At 41.7% G+C, this 21,523-nt stretch overlaps 1 protein-coding gene across 1 annotated transcript in view; it reads left to right on the forward strand.

Annotated features, from left to right (window-relative positions):
• MAN2A1 (mannosidase alpha class 2A member 1) overlaps window positions 1-21,523 on the forward strand; it is a 215,318-nt gene that overhangs the window by 68,088 nt on the left and 125,707 nt on the right. Inside the window, exons 5-9 of the mRNA XM_065406341.1 lie at window positions 1,050-1,177; window positions 2,611-2,784; window positions 7,181-7,367; window positions 9,623-9,800; window positions 20,147-20,349. Of these exons, the coding sequence (XP_065262413.1) occupies window positions 1,050-1,177; window positions 2,611-2,784; window positions 7,181-7,367; window positions 9,623-9,800; window positions 20,147-20,349 (870 nt within the window). The remainder of the gene's footprint in view (window positions 1-1,049; window positions 1,178-2,610; window positions 2,785-7,180; window positions 7,368-9,622; window positions 9,801-20,146; window positions 20,350-21,523) is intronic.

The raw sequence follows: 21,523 nt of genomic DNA on the forward strand, positions 1-21,523 counted from the left end.
ATATCTATTACTGTATCTCCGCAAAGAGGAACAAATTAACCTTGTCTTGTTCTGATTAAAAAAAACAACACAATTTGATGTACAATTAATTTACTCTTTGAAAGGAATTGTACTATATTTCTAGTGGAACTCAGTACCCATGTTGTTATGTATGAATTGTTAAGCACTGATCTTCATGGCTTAAAAGTAGCGTGAATTAGCTATGAAAGTTAAAAATGGTCAGAGTGCTTTGAGACCATCTACTTTTTTAGGTCTTGCTATTTATATATGTGTATATAGTGTTTAAAAATATTTTTCTAGTGCTTGTAAAGTGCAGAGTCACTTTTATTGTACTTGATCTATAGTAAAGTCAGTCTATACTAAGATTGTTTGTTAGATTGCTAACAACTATCTAGGGGTCTCTGTGTTGGTCTCTGTTGTGCAACGGTTTATCTCAAAGACAGCCTTCTCTGATAGCTATGACATTTTGGGGTGCAATTCAGACCAATGAGGGGCTATGTCACCTCTGCCCTGCAATGTTGGATGCTTCACAATGCCTTGCTGCTGTAGCTACCACCTGTGCCACTCCACAAACAGCATGCCTGTCACACCCTGAGTGTCCGTGAATGGCCACAGTTCTTGTTCAGGAACTATGATCCCAGCAGCCTGTCAGCAAACACCAGCCGCACTCTGGCTTCCACCAGCCTTGGTTGTTACTTGCAGGGTGACCCCAACACACTCCCAGTCCCGAATTTTCCCCTAAAAATATGTGTTCTGTACTTCTCAGCTTTCTCCTGGACTGTTCAGATGATTTAGCTCCGTTGTTTCTATAAGGGAACAATATACAATATACAATAACTTGCCTCCTTAAAGAGAGCTACCCAAAACAGTTCACAACACTGGATGAATTTTGATTTAAAGAACAAAAAAAGTTTATTTAACTACAAAGAGAGATTTTTAAGTGAATACAAGTATTAAGTCATTAAGATCAGAAATGATTACAAGAAAAATAAAGATGAAATGTTTCCTAGTACTTCTGGACACAAGTTTACTAAATATTTTTCTCCCAGATTAATAGAAGATGGCCAGTTTGAAATAGTAACAGGAGGATGGGTCATGCCTGATGAAGCTTCTCCTCATTACTTTGCTTTAATTGACCAGCTGATAGAAGGACATCAGTGGCTGGAGAAGACTCTAGGTATATATATGTAATTTTTGTCCCCCAACTTGATGTTTTAAACTTAAAAACTGACAAAGAACTAAGTCAGCAAGTGTTGTACAATGTTTTGACTATAAGTAGGCATCAGTGCAAGCTAAACTATTTTCAGACAAATCTGTGCAAAGATAGTTACATTTTTGCTGAGTTTATGATTCTGAAAGCCTAAATGTGAGGAATATTGTTCATGTCTACTCTGTTAAGACAGCCATAATTCTGAAAAGTGACTTCAGACCTGATTCACAATTTCTGAATTGGCAGTCAGTGACATTGCGTGGGTGCAGTGGTCTGCCTATACCTTGTAAATTGCAGGATTGGCACCTGTATTTGTGATGCTCGTTTGCAAATATAGGTTCCCAGGGTAAGAGCAGTTAAACTATTTTCCATTCTATTATTTTTTCTGTCTTGATCTGTGGAAGAAACTTATTACTTAAGCATAATAAATGAGGAATAAAATTTGCTTTAATATAGCACCTGTGAACCCATGGTTTCATGAAGGAATTGGGAATCACCAGTATTGTCTCTGCCAACTTTTCAAAATTCATGAATCAGGTCCAAAATATCATGAGATTTTCAAAATAATAAGTGTGGGTCCTTTTTATTTGCTATCTCGTTTTTGAGCTTACAGCATTCACATTTTCCACCTTTTCTCTCTAGAAGTAGGGGCCAGATGCTTACTACTACTTTTTCAATGAAAGCTGAGATTTTTTTATAATTCTAATTGATTAATGGGGTTTTAAGTAAATATGAAATATTGTGACACAACAAAAATGCAAGAGACAGCAATAGTGGAAATACTATAGACTCTATTGTACAGGTTTTTATTAAGGGCAAGAGATTGGCCTACTTGTAATTATATATGTATATGCTTCATTTATATTTATACTTTTTTTTTTTTTTTAATTTGGACTTTGTAATGATAAAGTGTCTTAAGCAGACTTGTTTTCTTTCTTTCTTTCATTTATCTACTTAAACTGTTTGTTAGAGGATGTTGTGAAGGCCAAGACTATAACAGGGTTCAAAAAAGAACTAGATAAGTAAGTTCATGGAGGATAGGTTCATCAATGGCTATTAGCCAGGATGGACAGGGATGCAAAACCAAGCTCTGATGTGTCCACAGCCTCTGTTTGCCAGAAGCTGGGAATGGTCAACAGAGGATGGATCACGTGATGATTACCTGTTTTGTTCATTCTCTGTGAAGCACCTGGCATTGGCCACTGTTCAAAGACAGGATACTGGGCTAGATGGACCTGTGGTCTGACCCCCAGTATGGCCGTTCTTGTGTTCTTAAACTAAGTGCTTTTCACCACTTGACTTTTCTGAACACTGGGTTGAATAATATGAGTGTAGCTTTCTTTGAAATGAGAAATAAGTAAGAAAGACACAAACTTCTGACATATTCTGCTGCTCAACAGGAGTAAAACCGAAGTCTGGTTGGGCCATCGATCCCTTTGGGCATTCGCCAACAATGACTTACCTTCTGAAACGCTCAGGATTTTCCAACATGCTTATACAGAGAGTTCATTACTCGGTTAAAAAATATTTTGCAACCCAGAAGACACTAGAATTTTTTTGGAGACAGAACTGGGGTATGTATTGTTTTCTTGGTATCACTCTGTCATTTGTTGCTTTGTACCTCCTGAGAATTGGAAATAGGCATTGAATAAACAGTTGTGAAAACATCTACAGCAAACAGATTACCTAGTGCAGAATGTATTAAGTAATTAAAAGTAGGGCTAGTCAAAATTTTAATATTTTACTGGTGCAAAGAACATTTTTAAAGAAAGGAACACATTTCATTGTGTTCAAAATTTTGATTTTTTTCAGAATTTTCTTCTTTTCTGACAAAAATGAGAAAAAGACAAATGTCATTTAATTTTGAATTTAAAATATTAATTTTGTTTTTTCTCCTGTCTTATTTTTCTACATTCTTTCCCTCTGGAAAAATGGGTGGAGAAAAGTGGGTTTTTTAAAGTTACTTTCTCTCACATTTTAAAACAAAGCAAATGTTTTCCCCTTGTTTTCAGAGGGCGGGAAGAAGTAAAAAGCGGGAAACTTTTTTTCTTCCCCTTCTCTCTCTCTTTTGCTTTCTCTTCTTACTTTTTTCAGTTGGGGAAGGAAAAAAAAAAGGGGGAAAAGAGGGAAGAGTAGAGTAAGGGTGCAGAGAGAGAGAGAGAGACTTTTTTCTTACAACAAAAATTTCAACAAAATTTTTCAGGTATTTTGCTGAGATTTAAAGGTGTAGAGGGATATGATTCTTCCATTTGTTTTTAATTTTGTCAAGCAGGACTTAAGAATAATTAATCTTCTCAAACAGAATTTTACTAAGCAGGATTCTTCAGAGTAATTAATCTTCTCAGACAGTTGGGGTGGTAGAATTAGAATGCAAAGGATAAAGTTTAATCTAGTACATCAGAATTGTTAAGTGAGTATTCAGGTCCCCTTTAATAACCAAAAAAACACACAAAAAACTTTAGTCTCATTAACAGCTCTAGCCAAACAAACCCTATTCAAAAATTCAAGCAGGATATAGATCAGGTTTAAAGGTTAAGTATCCAGTATAGTAAGTAAATGTCAGCAGATGGATATTGGCTAGAAATGTATATTCTGTTTTTGTATATGTTTTTACACCATGCTCGTTACATAGTGTGAGTGCTTTCCAGTAGTGCATTAAGCAGCATGACTAAAATCTGTCATGTATTAGTTCATTCATTCTTTCCCCAGGGGGAGAAGTGTGTGTAGTGGGATGTTTTTGTTTCAGAATTTTAAAAAATAATTAACATTGCTATTTGTCGGATTTAGAGTAGACCTCGTCAAAAACATGCGCCTTTCACGTAAAACGGAGGCTGGTGAGGTTTGTAATGGTCATTAGTTCCTGTGGGAGTTTATTCCACAGTTTTGGTTTGGCTTGGCTCCAGAGAAAGTTCCGTGTACTGCATGAGCTAACTTTACCCTTATTGTTGAAAGTTCCATTGTGTCAGAGGAGTGAAGTTAAACAGTCTTCATCCTGGAGTAATTTTTGTTGTTAAACTTATTTTTTGTGTATGCTACTCAATTTCTAACTTGACATAGCTTTTCTAAATGGTAGTCAAAATAAACACCGATGATATGGTTAGTGTCCTAGGGTTTGGGTTCGCATCAGAGTATTCTAGTCTTTCAGAACTGAAGTCACCTTTAATTCTTCCTGTAAATTATTTTTTAAAAAATGGTTTTGGCCCTTTTTGTTTGATAGATAACAAAACACTTTTCTGGCTTCTTTTTTTTTTTGTCTTATTTTTGCTGTTTTATCTTAAAAACATCAGGAATGTTGCATATTTTCTTCCCTAGAATTGCAAAGGATTTCTTGGGGATATCTGAGTATATGTATTGTGAATACCAGGACCTCAATTGAAGGTGTCATATCTTTTTGTCAGGCATTGGAGTTAAATAGGTACTAAGAAGACCCCTGCTGCAAAAATCAAAATCTCTTATCTCACTTGCTCAGTTTTCAGTCTCTTGTGTTGTCGTAACTTCATTAACTCTCCAGTAGTTTTCAAGTGTAACCAAGACCTGAAGGTAAAAATCAAACACTTTTTTGACAAAACTTTCAGGTCTTTTTTTCACATCCATAAAGAAGTAAAAAGCCGATTCCCACCCCCATTTTTCAGCTCACCTAAAAAGCTGATCGCCTGCAGACTTAAAAATATTAATTGAGCACCCTTTGCCTAATATTAGATATCCTGAATGGATATGAGTCGCATGGAGAGTGGGAAATAAGATTTGAGTGGATAAGAGATCGTAAGGTCTTGACAAATCTGAAATTAAGACCGAACAAATTCACCATGAAAAAGTAGCTAACTCTCAACAATCTAGTACATAATCTATTAAGCATATTTCTTGGTAAAATCCTATGAAATATTAAATGTTGTTAAAAATTATTTACATGCTAACTTTAAAGCTTGTATTAGTTTTACATAAATTGACTACCAAAAGTTGGCAGAGGACCTAGGGTGTTAGTGTTTATTTATTGATCAAGATTGGGACTCCAATGTAGTAGTATGCTGAGAAATATGACTCAGCCCCAATCAGTTTACAGTCTAATAACGCAGAAGTATTAAAAGCATAACATTAGTATGTAATATAATTATGTCGCCTTCCACCTGATAATAAATAGAAATCTAAATCTGTAATGTGTCCCTACTTTAGATGACTATCATCAGCATTGATTTTTATACCATTCTCGTAATCCCAGCCAAGCGGATATTGCTTATTTGGTAGATGGGTAAAGGGCCATGGGAGAGCCAACTGCGTTGTGGTTTGCTCCTTCAATTAGGATGTTTTGAATGATGATTTTAAAAAAGAGAGGTGTCTCAAAACAAGTGGAGACATGGTCCCTGTCCAGAAAAGTTTACAAATTAAATTCTGCATGTCTGGCAAGTGTAAAGTGTAATAAAGGGGAAAATTGAAAGAAGGGTGACAATTACGATTTTTATTCCTCCCTCCCTCCCCAAAAATCTTGAATTTTTTGATATTTATATTTGTTTCTTTTCCCTTGCTTTTAATAGACAAAATGGCAGAACTGAATATTTAGGAGAGCTTGAATGAGGTGAGGGAGGTGGTTAGGCAAATAGATTTGGGGAGGATGTTCTAAGCAGAATGTGCAGCATTTAAGAGGTATGTGGAAGTAGACCCATTGAAGTGAATGTTCCTGTTCATTTGCTTGGCAGTAGTCTCGTGTTGCTTTAAGCACACGTATATGTCTTTGCAAGGTAAGGACCTTGAGGCTGTACACTTTAATTCAAATAATTTAACACTCCTTTCAGACATTTTTTCTTTTTGGGTTTCAGTGTAGAACTCCTCCAATTCCACTTCCCATATGCATGGTGATCTGATGTTTTGATTTACTAGAGTCAGTTCTGAGTGGATAAGAGTGTCTTTCTCTTGTCAGGTTATATTGAAAACCAGGCCCCAACCGGGTTGCTGATTGGTTGGCTTCCCCTCACTCTTCACTCATTGTCTCCACCCTCTACAGTGTCCCTCTTCCTACAGTACAGCAGTTCATGTCACAGCAACCTTTATTCTTAGCTGCAGGACCACACCCCTCTTCCTGTCCTCTCTACTGAATTATTCATATATTTAAAGTGCAAATGAGTGGGAAGCTCCAAACTCTGGTGCAAAATCATCTGGTGAGTTCTTGTGTTTGGAAGTTTTCAGGTATATTGAAAGCATAGGATGTAAATAGATGGTACACAAAGATAGATGGGCTTTACAGTCAGCAATCTGCTCTACCTGTTGCTTCCTATGACTAAGCTCACATTGCATCCAGATTCTGCAGATGTCAAAATTTCTAGTTGACTTACATTATACCCAACTACCAAACGCAATCCTAGTATTTAATATCTAATCAAAGGATTGTAAATGTTGACAGTTTAAGAAAATCATGATAGTAATTCTTGCTTAATTGACTTTTTATCAGTATCTTCTTACAGTAATTTCCTGATGCTATTTTACTTAAAACCTCTTCAAGAGAAAACCCTGAGATGCCCACTAAAATTTTAAATTCGTATTTTAAAAGAGAATCTGACCTGTTGAAAAATGTACTTCTGTCTTCTTTGAGCTAAATAAATGATTTCTCCATGCAAATTAATAACAATGGGAATTCTTTTGGGTAAGCATCACTGAAAAATTGAATGATAAAAACATATAGAAGAATGGATTTTGTCTGTTACAGAATTTAGGAAAATTCAATTACAATTAATTATTCATTGAGGTATTGTCTTTAAGATAACTTAATCATTAGAGACTTGATCCTACATTAATTAAAGTCAATGGCAAAACTCCCGGTGACTTAAATGATGCAGAGTCAGGGTCCAGATCTCCAAAATGGCACTGTATTTTAAACTGGCATATTAAAAGCACTCCTGGATTAGGCCCAGACAGTTAATTTAGTTTAGACAATGAAATATGGCTTTATTTTATAGATGTATTCTGTTAATGTACTTTTAGATTTGGGATCCAGTACAGATATCCTTTGCCACATGATGCCTTTCTACAGCTATGACATTCCTCATACTTGTGGTCCAGATCCTAAAATCTGTTGCCAGTTTGATTTTAAGCGTCTTCCTGGAGGAAGAGTAAGTTGTCCCTGGAGAGTTCCTCCTGAGGCCATTCATAGTGGGAATGTTCAGCACAGGTACAGTACTGAAAGTATTGTGGAATTCAGTAATTTGAAAGTGTTTTTGTACTTGTTGAAGGCGATGCTTATTAACATCACAACTTGCTTGATTTAGTGTTTAAAAAAGACGATTGTCATAGGAGAAATAATTTTTATTACATATGCACTGTATGTGTGTCAATTCCCCAAACAGTTGCTAGTACAATTTATGAAAATGGTAACTGTAAGAGAAATTAAAATTAATACACTGAGCTAGTGTGTTAATTCTGCAGTTCCTGATAAACAAGTCTACAACTTTTGGGTCAGTTACATTCTATGAGTACCAGGAAGAGGTACAAACAATTTGCTTGTCACACTGTTTGGTCATATCTGTTTTTCAAATTCTGTACTGTCAGGCACCAGAATGACATCAGGATCTCTCTGGGTTTGTCTACACTCCACCAAAAGACCAGTGACACTGAGTCTCAGAGCCTGGGTCAATTGACTCAGGCTTGTGGGGCTAAAACAACAGGGTTGCTGTTCGGGCTCAGAAACTGAGAGAGGAGGGTCTCGCACTTCAGGCTGGAGCCCAAGTCCATATGTCTACACTGCTACTTTTAGCCATGTGAGCCTGAGTCAAATGACCTGGGTTCTGAGATTCAGCGCCATGGGTTTTTCTTTGCAGTGTAGATACACCCTCTGAGGGAGAGCAGTGGGAGCATACAGTGTATCTTTGCATATAACTCCCACATCTAATCCAATTAATTTAAAACAAAACTAAATATTCCGATAAGAGGAAAAAAATGTTTAAATAGTTATGCTGATAGTACATATCAATAATGTAAGCTGAAAAAAATTGAATGTTTATAAAATCAAAAGATTAGAAAAAACAGAATTCAGAGTTTAGGCAAATATAACAGAAATCAACTCTTGAATGTATGGAAGTGCACATTTGGTACTGTGCTGCCAGGGAGCAAGAAGGGATGGAGGCGGGGGGCCTCAGAGGTGGAGTGAAGTATGGTTCCATTACACAGATATTGCTCGTGGCCAACAGATCTGAGATTTGGTGGGTTTTGCCCTGATTATTCTTCAGTGTATGGGTATTCCATCCTCCCTATGCTATAGAAACCCATTGACAATCTGTGCAACTGATTGAGAAAGAAATTGGAGAGGGAAGACAGAAAAGAAGAGGGGCCAAGGGAAAATCCCTCGCTTATTAACCTATTTTTTTCCATATCACACAAGTAGCTTTGGACAAATGATCACAAATATGGACAAACTGTTGTCTGGCCTCAGAGTGCACATGTAAAATTTGAACCACAAATGAGCTTCTTTTGGAATTCCTTTTCTTCTATACTGCCAGTTGCTGTAGTTTGTAAGTGATAGGATACCTATTTCTCTGAGGAGAGGACCTTGCGTACCCTAGATTCAGAGTACTCTGTCTGACCTCACAAGAGGTGTTGGTTCAGGCAAGGCAGTTCAACATTTTCAGTCTGGCTAATGACAAACTATAAAATGGGCCGCAGGCAAGAAAATGTTGATGATACTAGGTGGGTTATGTTAGTCTCCGCAGACCACGTAACTCAATGACTGCAGTTTATTAATTCATGATTTAAAACTACCTATTAATGAGAACACTAACAGAAAACTTATTCTAAGTAAAAGCAGTTTATATAGCTAAATAAAGAAACAACTTATTAAAATTTTTACAGATTTTGGATATATTGGAAAAATATTTGTAACTCATAGAAACTTTCACATATAACATTTAACCCCCCACTCCCCAAATTTTAAGTGTTAATGGTTTGGAAACCATTCTAAATGTGTACATGCTGCAACCTCTTTGAGAACGTGCATTAAAAGTAGGTAAGTTGTTGTTGTTTTAAAAATCTTTAGATTTATAGTTTCTCTAAAATCTTTGGCTGTAATCATGTAATTAACGTAACTGCAGTATTGACAGTATTTCTTATATTAAATGTACCTAGGTAACTTTAATTAGAAAAAAAGCAGTACTGAAAAGATTTTAATGGCAATCATCGTTATTTAAAGAAGACTTACAAATTTTATGAACACTTTCACTAGCTCAGGTGCTAAACTTATTTATCCACTATTTAATATGTTGCTATTAGGGAGGAAAAAAACTTTTTTTTTTTTTTTTTTTATCACAAGTAAGAAGACAAGTAGAATTTTGCAAGGCTAGTTGTAGGGTGTGTTATAGAATATATTTGACATTTGTTGTCTTGTCAAGTGATTACTTTTCTATATTCTAAATTTTATAATTTTCTTCTTCCAAGGGCTTGGATGATTTTAGATCAGTACAGAAAGAAGTCAAAGCTTTTCCGTACTAAAGTTCTGTTGGCTCCATTAGGGGATGATTTCCGCTACAGTGAGAGCTCAGAATGGGATCAGCAGTACCAGAATTATCAAAAGCTTTTTGATTTTATGAACTCTCATCCTGAGTTACATGTTAAGGTAAACTGCATATTTATTTTTTTAAATAGTTGTAGTCCTGCACTAACATCAATGAGCCCTAATTTAAACTTTTTGTGTACTCCTATTTCATTTGTTAGCACCTTCTGATATACTGAGATTTTGTATGAATTTGTTGTGCATCATGGAGAAAGCTAGTTAAATGCTACTATAGCTTAACTGAAACTCTTGGTGAATAAGGAAGGTAGTACTGATCAAGTTTTATAGCTAGGCTTGGCAGGATTTGATTTTAATCGATAACTGTCAGTAAATAGAGATTATTTTTTCCAACAGTCGGCATGCCTGCATGGATGATTGTCACTGGCCTTAGCAGCCCTCTGCAGCTCTCCTCTCAGGGCAGAGAGTAAGCAGGTCCATGATAGTGGTTCTACAGATTAATTGCTCTGCTTCAGGGTCGGTGACACTCAATCCTTGCAGGCTCAAGCTTCAGGGGAAGGCTGCAATCCTGGTGAGGCAGCGCAGAGACCCCTGGTCATGACTTGCAGGAGGAAGAGGGTGAGCTCCCTGCCATGGGGAGACCACAATATTGCTGAGTGGCTCTTGTGGCAGTGCAGGGAGACTTCCGCAACTCTGCTGTCACGGCTCTGCTCGCTCACTCACCACAGCCAGGCATGTGGGAGCTGTCCCTGGGCAGGAACTGTTCAACAGTGGGTTGGCCTCCCATACAGCTCGGGGCTCATCCTCTTTCTTACAGTCCTGGCCAGCAGCTTTGCTTCGCGAACCAGGATGATCACTGCCTCCCCTGCACCTTGTGCCTTGGTATCTTGGGCCCCGGCAGACCCGCTGTCAGCACTACCCCAACCCCACTCATCCCACAACTGTAAAAATAAAATTAAAAATAGAAGAAAAGTCCTTAAAATAAAAATGTATAGTTCAGCTGATAGATGAGTTTGAATGTACTTGAGGTTAATGACAAGCCAGACTAACTTTATTTTTTTCCTTCCAAGGCTTGAAATTATTCTATATATAGCACCTGGTAAGAAATATAAACAATGGCCACAGTGGTTTACTTTAAACAATAGCCTTTACGTTTAAGGGAGTTTCTTACTTCTCTTGTTGCTTTGAGTAGCTTCCAGTTCTTCTTTGAGTCGTGTCTCTATGGGTGCTCCACTGTAGGTGTGCTTCCATCTCTGCGTTGCTGATTGGAGAGCTTTTGTAGCAGTGTCCATTAGGCCTGCACAGGCGCTATCCCTCCTTGTGTCCTGCCACGAGGCTAGCCAGCAATGGTGGGCTAACCCCCCACAGTTCCTTCTCAACTGCCACGGCTAGAGACAAAGCCCTTAGTAGTGCGATAGTTAGCTTGCTTTAGCATTTATGGGGGGGAGGGATAGCTCAGTGGTTTGAGCATTGGCCTGCTAAACCCAGGGTTGTGAGTTCAATCCTGGAGGGGGCCATTTAGGGATCTGGGGCAAAATTGGTACTTGGTCCTGCTAGTGAAGGCAGGGGACTGGACTCAATGACCTTTCAAGGTCCCTTCCAGTTCTATGAGATAGGTATATCTCGATATTTATTTATTAGTAGTTAGTCATCTTAGTCTTAGGTGTAGTTTTTTCTCTTTATTTTCTCTTCAAAAAAACAAACAAAAAAACGTGACTCCCCCCCCCCTTTTTTTTTTAATCGGGGACCCCTTCTCCCAATGGGGTATGCCTGGCTTCTTGAAGCCCAATAAGTGCCTGTCTTGCAAAGGGGCCGTCCCTGTGCCAGACAAACCTTCTTGCTGCATATGCTGCCTTGGGGAAGGCCATATAACACAGAAGTGTGGTCTCTTCCAACAACTCAGAGGTCTTGAAAGGACAGGGAGTTAAGACAGAAGATCATCTTCATGAAGGCAGCCCTCCAGCCTTCTCTGGATCCATGCCAGGCATCACCCAAAAGTGCAAGTTTTCTCCACAGCCCGCAAAATCCTAGGACTGTGGGTTGAAGAAACCAGCTGCAGATCCCTCTCATAAGTTATCAAAAAAGAGAGCATTGAGTCCCCCAGAGTGAGCCCCGAGCTAGCCGTAAAAGATCTCCTGCATGCTTGGTATCATTGGCACTGAGACAATCAAAGCCTGGTACCCATGGCTTACGAAGATCTAGAGTGGCAGGTATTGTCGATACACCTAAGGACCTGATGGGCACATGCACCAAGCCAACAGTATCCAGTGGAAAAAGATTGGAGCAGAGAGCGCTCCAGTAAGAAGACACTTCCAGTACATGCTGTACTTTTGGCACTGCCATCAGTGCCCCATCCAGCATCCCTGACTCTCTCCATACCACCAATGGCACCGCCAGAATTCTGGCACTCGAGAACTCAGGCTATCTGATATACCAGAGTCTCCTCTTCTTGGCATTGGGACTTCAGTACGAAGTCTTCTCCAAGTGTGGGAGTTTTCTCCGGTACCCTGCCATGCACCTCCACTTTCTAGTAGCAAATCAGAGAGCGAGCCAGAGGAAGTCATCTCCTACCACTCCTCCAAAGATCCCTATGATGCCTGTTATCAAGGGGCTCCTCGGGCATACCCTCAGCCTGCCCCACCACTGACATGATACGGCCAGCCATGGGTACCACCACTGGGCTCTATCCCACCGCTCTGGTGGCCCTACTGGGATCCCTGGGGGGCATATTGCCCCCACACTTCTTGGGCTTTCAGCCTCACCCATGAGCCCCTGAGACATTCTCCCTTGGCTATGGTATCCAGAACCTCCAGAGGAGATTATAGAGGAACAGGAGGGTGGAATGGAGGAAGAGGTTACTCCAAGAACCAATATATCTTCCTCCAGATAAGGCAGTCATTCTTAGCTGATGATTTCTGGCTCTTCCAGGTCTTGGCAAAAGGGTTGCAGATACCCCTGGAGGATGTCAAGGACACTCACCACAAACTCCTTGAACCTCTTATACTCCTCCCCCTCTTCCAGAATAGTCCTCCCCATCAATGAGGCTCTCCTTGACCCCACAAAAACTGTGTCAAATCCCAGCATTGGCGATGCCTACTTGTAAATGGGTCTATAAAAAATATTACATCCTGCCTAGGAATATCTTCTTTCTGACACCCCCCCCCCCCCCGCCTCCATCGTTGTGGACATGGTAAAATCCCGCGGCCGGCAGCACCGAATGAGATCCATCCCCCTATGATAAGGATTGGAAATGCTTGGACCGCTTCGGGAGAAAGGCCTACTCCTCTGCCACTTTGCAGTTTTGAATAACAAATGATCAAGTCTTAATGACAAATTATGACAACGTTAACTATTCGAAAGTCAACAGCTTTATTGATCAGCTCCCAGTCACAGCATGATCAGTTCCAAACTATTGTCCAGGAAGGACAACTAGTAGTCAAAACAATGCTCCAGTCAGCCCTTGATGCAACTGATAAAGCATCCCAGTCCATCTCCACGGCGGTGGTTGTGACATGCATCATGGTTACACCTTTTGGGCTTCCCTAAAGAGATGCAGACAACTGTTGAAGACCTTTCTTTTGAAGGCACCAAGTTGTTTGCTGAAAAGACTGACGCATCCCTCCATGCTGTTAGGGCAGTGGTTCCCAAACTTGTTCCACTGCTTGTGCAGGGAAAGCCCCTGGCAGGCCGGGCCGGTTTGTTTACCTGCCGCATCCGCAGGTTCGGCCGATCGCGGCTCCCAGTGGCCGCAGTTTGCTGCTCCAGGCCAATGGGAGCCGCTGGAAGCGGCGCGGGCCGAGGGACGTACTGGCCGCCGCTTCCAGCAGCTCCCATTGGCCTGGAGCAGCGAACCGCGGCCACTGGGAGCTGCGATCGGCTGAACCTGCGGATGCGGCAGGTAAACAAACTGGCCTGGCCCGCCAGGGGCTTTCCCTGTACAAGCGGCGGAACAAGTTTGGGAACCACTGTGTTAGGGATTCATTAGGGATGTATACACCCGGACAAAAGAGAAATTTTAGTCAGCCGGGTCAACATAAATCCCGTACCTCTCACTACCTGACTCAATGCTTTTATGAACCTCAAAGAAAGAAATCTAGGTTGTCCAGATGCAAACTATCAGGTCTACAGTCTTCCATGTCGCAACCTTCCACCTCAAAACACCAAGTTTGACATGTTGGTCGAGGTGTTGACAGACCACTCCCCTCAATCACTAATGTTGACCATTCTATCCCATCCATTTGGCTACTGCCTTGTCACGTTCTGCAGCACTTGGGAACACACAACATCAGACTGATGGGTCTTGGAGATTATTTTTAACTTTATCCTCCCTCCTTCCCCCCCCCCCCCCGCCACCTCAACATCCTTCCTCATCCCTCTTTAGGAACTCTTCTCACGAGAGTTTACTGTGACAAGAGATTGCCTACTCCAGTTAGGAGCCATGGATCCAGTACCTCAACATCTATGAGGCAAAGTTTTTTTTACTGTCACTATTTACTAATGCTCTAGGAGAAGGGAGTTCGGAGACCCATGCTAGATCTCTGAGCACTCAAAACGTTTGTCACAGCTCAAAAATTCAAGAAGGTCACTCTAGCAATGTTTATTCCAGCATTGGAATAGGAAACTGGGCTATCGACTCTGAGGGTATTCTCCAAGGTTCTGTCAATAGTGGCCACTCACATACCATCCCAGGGTTCATGGTCTACCCGTACTTGGATGATTTCCTCCTCAGAGCCCGCTACTTCAATGAGGCTCGCTGGGTTATCAAAACCACAATAGATTTGTTCACAGAACTGGGCTTATAGATCAACAGCCAGAAATCTACTCTCACCCTAGTACAGTGCCTGGAATTCATAGGGGCCGACTTTGACTTGTTACAGGCCAAAGCGCTCCTACCCCACCACAAGTTCCTCTCCTTGACCATACTTAGAGACAGTACAAAAGAGCCCCCAAATATCAGCCAGCCACTGCCTCCAACTCTTGGGGCATATGGCAGCTGGTGCAGCGGGGATACCTCATGCCAGGCTTCACATGCGGTGTCTCCAGATGTGGTTCAGCTTGATGTACTGACCAGAGAGAGACCAGACAAATCTCTGTTGCTGCCCACCAAGGTCAAAAGCTCCCCGGACTGGTGGAAAAACCCAGCAAATGTTTGCAAAGGGAACCCCTTTTTGCAAACTTCCCCATTGTTACTTCTCACTGCCGATGCATCCCTCAGAGGATGGGGCGCACATCTAAACGACCTTACAACACAAGGCAAAAGGTCATCCGTGGAGACATCTCTCCACATTGACCTCCTCTTGCTCAAGGCTGTCAGGAGTGCCTTCACCTATTTCTCTTGCTGATCAAGGGAACACATGAGAGTCCTAACAGACAACATAGCTTGTATGTATTACATAAAACAATGAGGAGGAGCCAGGTCACTGTCCCTCTGTGCAGAAGCACTAAAGTTATGGAACAGATGCATCTCCCATAATATGACACGGTCAACAGCCTACCTTCCTGGCATACAAAACTCGATGCAGACAGTCTCTGTCATAAGTTCCCACATGACCATGAATGGGAGATAAACCCAGTGGTGCTTCATGACCTATTCAGGCAGTGGGGTACACAGACCACAAACCTGTTCACCACTTCCCTGAGCAGGAAATGTCCACACTACTTCTCCAAAGCAGGGATAATACAGCACTCTCTGGGTGACTCTCTCCTCCTTCCGTGGGACAAGGACCTTCTCTATGCTTTTTCCCCATTTCCCCTACTGTCAAAAGTCCTATTGAAAATAAAAAGAGAAGGAGCACATGTCATACTGATTGCTCCCACCTGGCCAAGACAGACTTGGTACCTGTGACAAGGTTGGGACTCACCACCACAGTGCCTCCTGCTGGTGACTCCGGGAATTAGCTCAGTCTGTCGTCTCGCCCTCGGTTGGCATGTGGGCCCGCGTTGCTCCCAACTTGCGGCGTCCTCTTCGAACCACTGCCCTCCGGCAGTGCCCCTTAGTCCATCCTTGCCCCCTTCCGGAGGGTGGGGTGGGGGTCAATCAGCTGTGTCTCTGCGCCCCAGCCAATGTGGGCAACTGCACCTCCAAAGTCACACCCCTCTTGGCAGGGGGTTGGTGCAGCCCAAGACAGCCACTCCCGTCGGCCAGGTGTAAGGGAAGGGGGGGACCCAGGCCCGCCCACTACTCTGGGTCCCAACCCAGGGACCCTCTAGTGGCAGCCGTCCTGCCCTCCTTCTCTCCCTCCATCTGTCCACGTTCCTGGGCCGCTTCCCCTTCGGCCCCTCGCACCGGCTAGGCCTTTCCCCTCAAGGCCTGCAGCCTGACACCCACCGGGCTGGAGTTCCCTTCTGCTCCCCCAGGCCTGCCCAGCACTGTGTTGTCCCTGGTGCTGGTCTCTCCACTCTGGAGACAGACCTTCCCCTCTCAAAGGCTGGGGGCAGGCTGCCTGCTCCCTCCCTGAGCAGCCTTTTTATAGGGCTGAGCCTGGCCCTGATTGGCTGCCTCCAATCTGGGCTCTGATTGGCTCCCAATAAGCCCTTCTCTGATTGGCTGTCCGTCTGCGCAGGCCCACTGGCCTGCTGCAGCCTAAATTCTCAGGGAGTGGGGCAGCCGCCCCACTACAGTACCCTTATCTGTCACAACTCGTGATGTGCTCGACGATCTCTCTCCAATCCACTCCATACCTCCTCTTTAAGAACAAAGGACGCACTCATCCCAACCTGGGGATTCTCCACCTCAAAGCTTGTCTCCTTCATGGTTCCAACGCATAGAAAGCTCCTGCTCGGAGGAGGTACAAGAGGAATTACTACACAGTAGAAAATCCACGACACGCCGTATGTACCTGTAAAAGTATTCCAGGTTTCAGACTTGATGTAGTTCCCAACAAATTTCTCTTACATCCGCTACTCTTCCAAAGATCCTAGACTATGTATGGACTCTTAAAAATCCGGACAATCTTTCAGTTCACTCAGGGTTCACCTACTGGCTATAGCAGCCTTTCGCCTACAAGTAGGCGGGTACTCAGTGCTATCAAACCTAACCACAAAATGTTTCCCTTGGGGTATAGTAAACCTTTTTCCACAACCCCAACATACCACCCTTACGTGGGATCTAAATCTAGTGTTGAAAAGCCTGATTAGACCTCCCTTCGAACCCGTGGTGACCTGTTTGCTTACGTACGTGTCAATGAAAACTGCCTTGCTGGTGGCAATCATCTCAGCTAGGAGAATAGGGCAAATAGCAGTTCTGATGGCATATCCCCCCTACACAGTATTCTTTTGGGACAAGTTCACACTCAGACCACACCCGAAGTTCAAACCCTAGCTGACTTCCCCTTTTCATGTAAACCAACTGATCCACCTTTTTAGTTTTTACCCTAAGCTTCACCGTGATTACAGGGAGGCTATGCTACATGTGTTAGGCCTTAGGTGAGCTCTGGCCTTTATCTGGATAGGACGAAGGCTCTTAGGAAGTCTCCCAAGCTTTTCCTTTCTATTTCAAAAAGATCCAAGGGCTCAGCAGTATCAGCCCAGAGGCTCTCCAAATGGGTCTCGAACAGCATTAAGCAATGTTATCAGGTTTGCAACATAACATCTCCAGCTGGTATTCGTGCACACTCCATAAGGTCAATCTCCATATCCGTCATCTTCCTCAAGAATGTCCTTATCTCAGAAATCTGTTGAACGATGACTTGGGTGTCAGTCTATACCTTCGCAGAACATTATGCGATCAATGGGGACTCTGCCTCTGATTCAGTCTTTTGCTCCAGAGAATTGTCATCTGTAACTGACCCAACTCTGAACCTCCAGCCCTTCAGTGGGGATACTGCTTGGGAGTCACCTACAGTGGAGCACCCATTGGGACACTACTCAAAGAAGCTACTGACCTTGTGCAGTAATGATGATTCTTCAAGATGTGTGTCCCTATGGGTGCTCCACAACCCACCCACCTCCGTTGGCGGGGCGCAAGGAGGGACAGCGCACGTGCGGGACTAACAGACGCTGCTACCAAAGTTCTTTGATCAGCAGTGCAGGGACCCAAGCATACCTATAGTGGAGCACCCATAGGGGGACATATCTCGAAGAACCATCGTTACTGCACAAGGTGAGTAAATTCTTGCTTCCTGACTTCTTGGAATGTGCGCTTTTTGTGTCTCACTCATTCCCATGCAGTTCAGCAACAATTTCCTTGTTTGAGAGATGCTAAACTACCTTCTATATGAAAGACTTTGCTATATAGTAATTTTCAGCTATTCTTTGTCTGTTAATGTAAGTTCTTTATGGTTTCTCAAATAAAAGCTGTGTATGGCACTTTGAAAGTGAGTATAGGTGTTTAATGATTTGAAAATATTTGGTGGTCCCGCTTTCCTTTAAGTATTGATTTTTTTTTTAAACTGAGATTTTATATCTTTGATACTAATAGTTGAGCAGGCTAAAACTTAAACATGTAATAGATTTGTGAACAAGTGATATGCCTGCAGAAAGATAAATTGTACTAGCATAATTCTCAGGCAAGTACACATACTAAAATAAACATTAATTAGTAATCCTTACCATCTCTTTCGTAGTGGGCAACATAGCAAAATCACACTGAGCTATGAGATCTGTAAATCCTGTGGTGTGGTAGAAGCACTATCAATGCACATGAAAGTGTCCGAGGTGGCTGATCCTCCCTATAGTTAGACTGTTTATTTGCTTACATGCAATGTGCTTGATCTTGTGACCATTGGTGTCAATAGTAAAACTCCTGTTGCTTTTAGTGGTGCAGGATCAGGCATATACTGGGTTCTGGGCAGGGCCGGCTCCAGGGTTTTTGCCGCCCCAAGCGGCGAGGGGAAGAAAAAAAAAAAAAACAGCCGCGGTCGGTGGCAGCTCCACCGCGCCGCTTTCTTCTTCGGCGGCAGGTCCTTCCCTCCGAGAGGGACAGGGACCCTCCGCCGAATTGCCGCCGAAGAGCCCGACGTGCCACCCCTTCCCCTTGGCCACCCCAAGCACCTGCTTGCTCAGCTGGTGCCTAGAGCCGGCCCTGGTTCTGGGAGTTGACAATGAATATTGATTTAGCCTAATTTTATAACTGTATTGTCATTCCTAAACCTAAACAAAAATAAATGTAAATCATAAATGAAAGGAAGGATACTGGATGTGTAATTCACACAATGAAAGATTTTTAGGTGTTTGTTAGTTGAGTTGAATAACAAAGAAATTAAAAGTAAAAGGCCTGAGTCACCAAAAAGTCCACATGGAACTACTGTACTTCTAAGAGATTTTATCTTTTTCCAGTGTGAATTTACTGAAGTACATACCATAAAACAAGCAAGCTTAGAAAATAAAAGACGTTAGTGTAAGAAGACTAATTCAAAATCACTCATTTGCAAATACCTTTTTCAAAATGCCCAAACTGGACACCATTATTTTCACAATAGTACACCTTAATTGCCAGTTAACGTAAGGTTGTGAAAAAGTCTTGTTTCCATATTTTAATATAAACATTATGAAAGGATTGATTTATAAAGCTCCTTATTTGTGTAGTACTGCCTTTTTAATTACTGTGTTATTTCAAGTGTATAAATTCTCAGTTGATCATAAGAAGGTTGCTTGTCTTATGTCTCCATGCTGTTCCCTCTCCATTTATCATAATTTTTTGTGTGTGATTCAAACTCCAGTTTGCTCAACTATCATCTCTTTAAAACAACTACACTTAAAACTAAACATAAGGGTTTTAAACTTATTTTCAGTTTCCTGTTTCCAACACTAAATTTGAATAAAAATGTAACTGTTTTGTGTAAGCATACTTTTGAAGAAAAATGCAGAAGGCCTTTGAATGCAAATGTTAGTTGGTTTTATTCACGATCTATAAATAGCTTTGAAAGCATAACAGAAACTTTGTGCTGTGACACAGTAGAGCTAATAAAACTGAAAATAATGAATCAAGGAAAAAATGGTGCTTTTGTTTCATTATATGAGAGGTAATCTCTTCAGACATCTACATAAACTGGATTACTGGATGCTGGATTACTAAACTCCAATAGGCAGCTTTTAGAGAGACGAGAAATGTAGGGCAGTTTTCTTACAGCTAAAGCCTAGATTTGCTCAAGTCCCTGATATGTGCCTATAAGAGAAATGAAAAACTTATTTTGTTCATCTGACTCTTGATTAAACTGTTGCTGCTTTACAGAGAATGTTTTTATACTTGGAAACACAAAAGGTAGTTTTCATTTTGAGAGTTGGAAATAGTTACTGATGGGATATATATGTCAACCCCGAATCAAAGGTGTCAAGGGAAATTTTTAAGCTTCTTTATTTAAAACAATATTTCTGTGATGACCTTACTTGCAGAAGGCATACTGAAGTACCTATTTAAAGCCACCATGTTCAGACACTTCAACCCTAAATTTCTAAACTAAGAAAATGGAAATCTGTCAGTCACGTGAACAGTTCTTATAATTTTGTTTCAGGCCCAGTTTGGGACTCTATCAGATTATTTTGAGGCTCTGCGCAAAGCAGGTAATTTGGAGGAAAAGAACAGCAATTCGGTTTTTCCTGTTCTGAGTGGAGATTTCTTCACATATGCAGACAGAGATAATCATTATTGGAGTGGATACTTTACATCACGACCCTTCTACAAAAGACTAGATAGAGTTCTGGAATCCTATTTAAGGTAGGTATAGTCATCTGATACATGTATCGTGTAAATGTTTGTTTGTCTAATACTGCAGAGATATCAAATGTCCTTTTCAAATAAACTCTGAAGCTTATTTTCATTATACTATAGTTAAGGTTCATATTTCACTAGGAAAAATATAACTGACATCAACATTTAGACTTTGTCATAATCTGTGTAGAAGAAGAAATATGGCTGTGGCATTTTAATGGACTCACAAATATATGGGATATTTGTCAATCTAAACAGTTTTTTGTAAAAAGTTCCACCTATAACTTAATTGTTTTAAGATACCATGGAAGTTACCAGTCACTTTGGATACCATGAAACTAGCAAATGTATTCTTGATCCTTGTCTCTGTAGATGGGACTTGAATAATTATGTTGATTGCTGTCAGATGATCTATCATTTTCTGGAATGCTTGGCTTTTTGGGCAGGGAGATGAAAGGAATGAATTTTGCCAGGACATTCAAATCTGAAGTAGTCAAGGGTATTTGTGTGCCCAGTGAAGTTATGAGAGCTCTTTGGAATCTCCTTAAAATGAGGCAGGGAGTACTTGAGGACCTGTATCATTATTCAGGTACTTCTCTTTGGCAGTTACTTGGCTGTTCCCAATAGCTACAAGGGGCACTGAAAGCAGAACTAGTTGCAATTAGGGCTCTGTGATGGGGTGTTTACCCCACACTTGCCCTGAAAAAGTTAATGCAGATTGAGAAGATGGCTAATTAGTATGATAGACCAGTGCTGAGGGGAAATGAGGTGGCTAAGTAATCCCATGACTGAATGAGGGGAGCCCAGCTGAGGAGCAAGGAGCTTGGCTGGATTTATGAAGCCAAGAAATTGGAAGCAGAGGGGGACTGCTGGGAAAGTCTGCAGTTGCTCCCTGGGAGAAGGGAGGAGTGTTGAGAGGCTGCAGAGACAGGTACCCTACAGTTACTCCCTGGTAGGAGGCAGTTGGGGGGCTGACAAACTCAGGGTTTGTGGGGGGAGTGCTAGATAGTAAGGAAAGAGCTCAGGGAAAGGCAGTAAAGTCTAGAAGGGAACAGACCTTGGCTGCTGACTTAGATGGTCCCTGAGTAGAGGGTGGGCTCAGGTTCTTCTGCCAGCCACTGAGAGAGTGGCACCATGGGCTGAAAACTGGCTGAGACTGCTAGTGTGGAGAGAGACTTTG

Source organism: Emys orbicularis, chromosome 6 (genome assembly GCF_028017835.1).
Source record: "Emys orbicularis isolate rEmyOrb1 chromosome 6, rEmyOrb1.hap1, whole genome shotgun sequence".
In the NCBI taxonomy this organism is placed as follows: domain Eukaryota; kingdom Metazoa; phylum Chordata; order Testudines; family Emydidae; genus Emys; species Emys orbicularis.